Source organism: Prosopis cineraria, unplaced genomic scaffold, assembly GCF_029017545.1.
Source record: "Prosopis cineraria cultivar Desert tree isolate PC_DT_omini unplaced genomic scaffold, ASM2901754v1 PC12, whole genome shotgun sequence".
NCBI lineage: Eukaryota > Viridiplantae > Streptophyta > Magnoliopsida > Fabales > Fabaceae > Prosopis > Prosopis cineraria.
In genome coordinates, this window is record NW_026555343.1 from 42,444,493 (window position 1) to 42,447,537 (window position 3,045).

Below are 3,045 nucleotides of genomic sequence, written 5' to 3' on the forward strand. Positions count from 1 at the left end.
TTGTCTGCAATAACTTGAGTTTTTGGTGTTGTGCACTTGGAGCTATTATAATAATAATAACAATAATAACAAATTATTACTATTTAATTAGTAATTTTTGTTGGCTTTTTAAAAGTAAAAATATAATTGTTTTCTTCATTTGGCTAAATTACTCATCAATATTTCTAACATTGGTGATTTGATAATTAACCGTCGGTTAAAATAGTTAGTTAAAATAATTTTTTTTTAAATTTTATACGTGTAAGAAATAATATTAATCTATTAAAATTTATTAATGATTTAAAAAATTTAATTAATATTAATTTTTTGTAAATTTATTTTCTATAATTTTTTTTTTCAATTTTCCAGGCCATCTCTATAATTTTTTAAATCAATCAACAATCAAATTAACGGATATCTAATAGACAAGTGATAGTACTTCACTTTTTAATACATAAAAGATGTGCCCAGCGCACATTTTTTTAAAAAAATTAGGAGTAAATTAATGCTTAACTAAAAATATCTAAAAAAAATGTCATATTATCGAAAACTTATAAAGAATGTACTAATTTACTTTAAATATATCATTAGGCAGTTGGCTGATTGACTTCATTGACTTGCTCATTAAGCAAATAGTAATAATTTTGACTTCAAAATTTTTAATGATTCACCTAAGAATTTTTTACGTTCACATTCGTCCGGACTTGTTTCACTTGCAAGCACAAAGCTACATGAACTTCACCACCAGGCTGGAAAAAAGAAAAAGAAAATAAAAGAAATAGAAGCATGACTGATTTGAAGACTCATGTCCCCAACAATCGCAATAATGAAGCGCCCCTTTCCAACTTGGAAATTCCACAAGAGATCCCACTTCCTGTCTTCCTCACCAGCTGTCTGCCCCTCGCATTCACTCTCTTTTATATATTGTCCTCTCTCGTCTCTCCCTCACTGTCAATGCGCCCTCCTCTCTTTCCTTCTTCCATGGCTTCCAAACCCACAGTTTCCCTTCTTCTTCTTCTTCCCTTCACCTTCCTCTTCCTCGCTATATCTTCTGCTACCTCCCAGACCCAAACTCTGACCGTCAGATCTCTCCCTCATCCATCCACCCTCTCATGGCCCGAATCCGAGCCCGAAGCTTTCCAATCGGATCTCGAATCTTCCCTTCCCATGTCTCTCCAACTACACCACGTTGATGCTCTCAGTTTTAACACGACCCCCGAGCAGCTCTTCAGTCTCAGGCTTCAACGAGATGCTCTCAGAGCCAAAGCTCTCGTCTCCATGGCTGCCCGAGCGGGTACCCGCAATGTAACCCGTGGGCGCGGGTCGGGCTTTAGTAGCTCCGTGATCTCGGGTCTTTCTCAGGGTAGTGGCGAATACTTCACGCGTCTGGGTGTAGGGACGCCTCCGAGGTACGTGTACTTGGTGCTGGACACCGGAAGCGATATCGTTTGGCTCCAGTGCTCTCCTTGTAAGAGATGCTACTCTCAGACCGACCCGGTTTTCAACCCGTCCAAATCTAGATCCTTCGCCGGAGTTCCTTGTGGGTCCCCGCTCTGCCACCGGCTTGACTCTTCCGGATGTAACCGGAAAAAGGTCTGTATGTACCAAGTCTCGTATGGGGATGGTTCGTTCACTGTTGGCGAGTTCGCCACCGAAACGCTGACGTTTCGAGGGACGAGGGTGGCGCGCGTGGCTATAGGCTGTGGCCACGATAATCAAGGTCTCTTCGTCGGTGCGGCGGGTCTGTTAGGCCTCGGAAGAGGGAGCCTGTCGTTTCCGACTCAAACGGGCCGCCGGTTCAGCCGGAAATTCTCGTATTGCTTGGTGGATCGGTCTGCCTCGTCTCGGCCGTCGGTTATTTTGTTCGGTGAATCTGCTGTTTCCCGAACTGCTCGGTTCACTCCTCTCCTCAAAAACCCCAAACTCGGCACATTCTACTACGTAGAACTCCTCGGGATCAGCGTGGGCGGCGCGCCGGTGCCCGGAGCCTCGGCTTCGCTTTTCAGGCTCGATCCAGCTGGGAAAGGCGGCGTCATCATTGACTCGGGCACGTCTGTCACTCGGCTTGCCCAGCCGGCTTACATTGCCCTGAGAGACGCATTCCGAATCGGAGCTTCCCACCTGAAGCCAGCACCGGAGTTCTCTCTCTTTGACACTTGCTACGACCTGTCGGGGAAGACGGAGGTGAAGGTGCCAACAGTAGTGTTGCATTTCCGAGGCGCTGACGTGTCACTACCAGCGACTAATTACCTGATCCCCGTGGATACCAGCGGGACCTTCTGCTTCGCCTTCGCCGGAACGGTGGGCAGTTTGTCGATAATCGGAAACATCCAGCAGCAAGGGTTTCGAGTCGTGTTCGACTTGGGGAGTTCTCGGGTCGGGTTCGCACCACGTGGCTGCGCATGAACGACTCTCAGTGCGAGGTGAATGGGGGCAACTCGTTCCCGTGTTTTCTAAATATGTGCTTTATTTCAATAATCTTTTTGAGATGGTGAACAAGTTGGGCAGGATTCGAGGATGTCTCTGTCCATGGCTTAGGCAAGGTTGTTTGATGTATGATTATTAATTATTATTTATCGGATTATATACTATAATGACTTTGTAGTATTTCAGATTGATTTGCTAGTGTAATTCAGTTTTTAGTGTGACAAAGGCATGGCCATTTTGTTATGAAAAAAGGGACTGTGTAATATTAGAGTACAATGATAAAAAAAAAAAAGCATGTGGCAATAATTATGATTTTTTTTTTAAAAAAAGAAAAATTTAGTATGCAATGATTCCCATGCACTGTGCATAACAAATTTAGGTAAGATATCATGACAACTTTATTTGGTGCGTCGGATGATTAGTGGAAGATAGGGTTGGCAAAGGCAATTATCCATTATGCAGAGATTGGTTGTGTCCTCTTTAAGACTTCGAGTCAACATATGATGGTAGGAATAATATTGGAAACAAAAGAAGTAGCATCTTGATAGTTAATACTATAACTTTGCACGCGCGTTTCTTAAGATTTTGTTTAATCAAATTGATTGTATATTATGCGGACACATAAGTGAATTTACAGAA

General features: G+C 42.9%; 1 protein-coding gene across 1 annotated transcript; it reads left to right on the forward strand.

The window, feature by feature from the left end:
- The first annotated feature begins 750 nt into the window (after positions 1-750).
- Positions 751-2,597, forward strand: LOC129287705 (aspartyl protease family protein 2-like). The gene has a single exon (XM_054923929.1). It carries the CDS (start codon positions 766-768, stop codon positions 2,383-2,385), a length of 1,620 nt encoding a protein of 539 aa, XP_054779904.1. The 5' UTR covers positions 751-765; the 3' UTR covers positions 2,386-2,597.
- Positions 2,598-3,045: the final 448 nt, after the last annotated feature.

Coding starts and splice junctions, on each gene's coding strand:
- LOC129287705 (XM_054923929.1), top strand. CDS start 766: ATGACTGATTTGAAGACTCATGTCCCCAACAATCGCAATAATGAAGCG.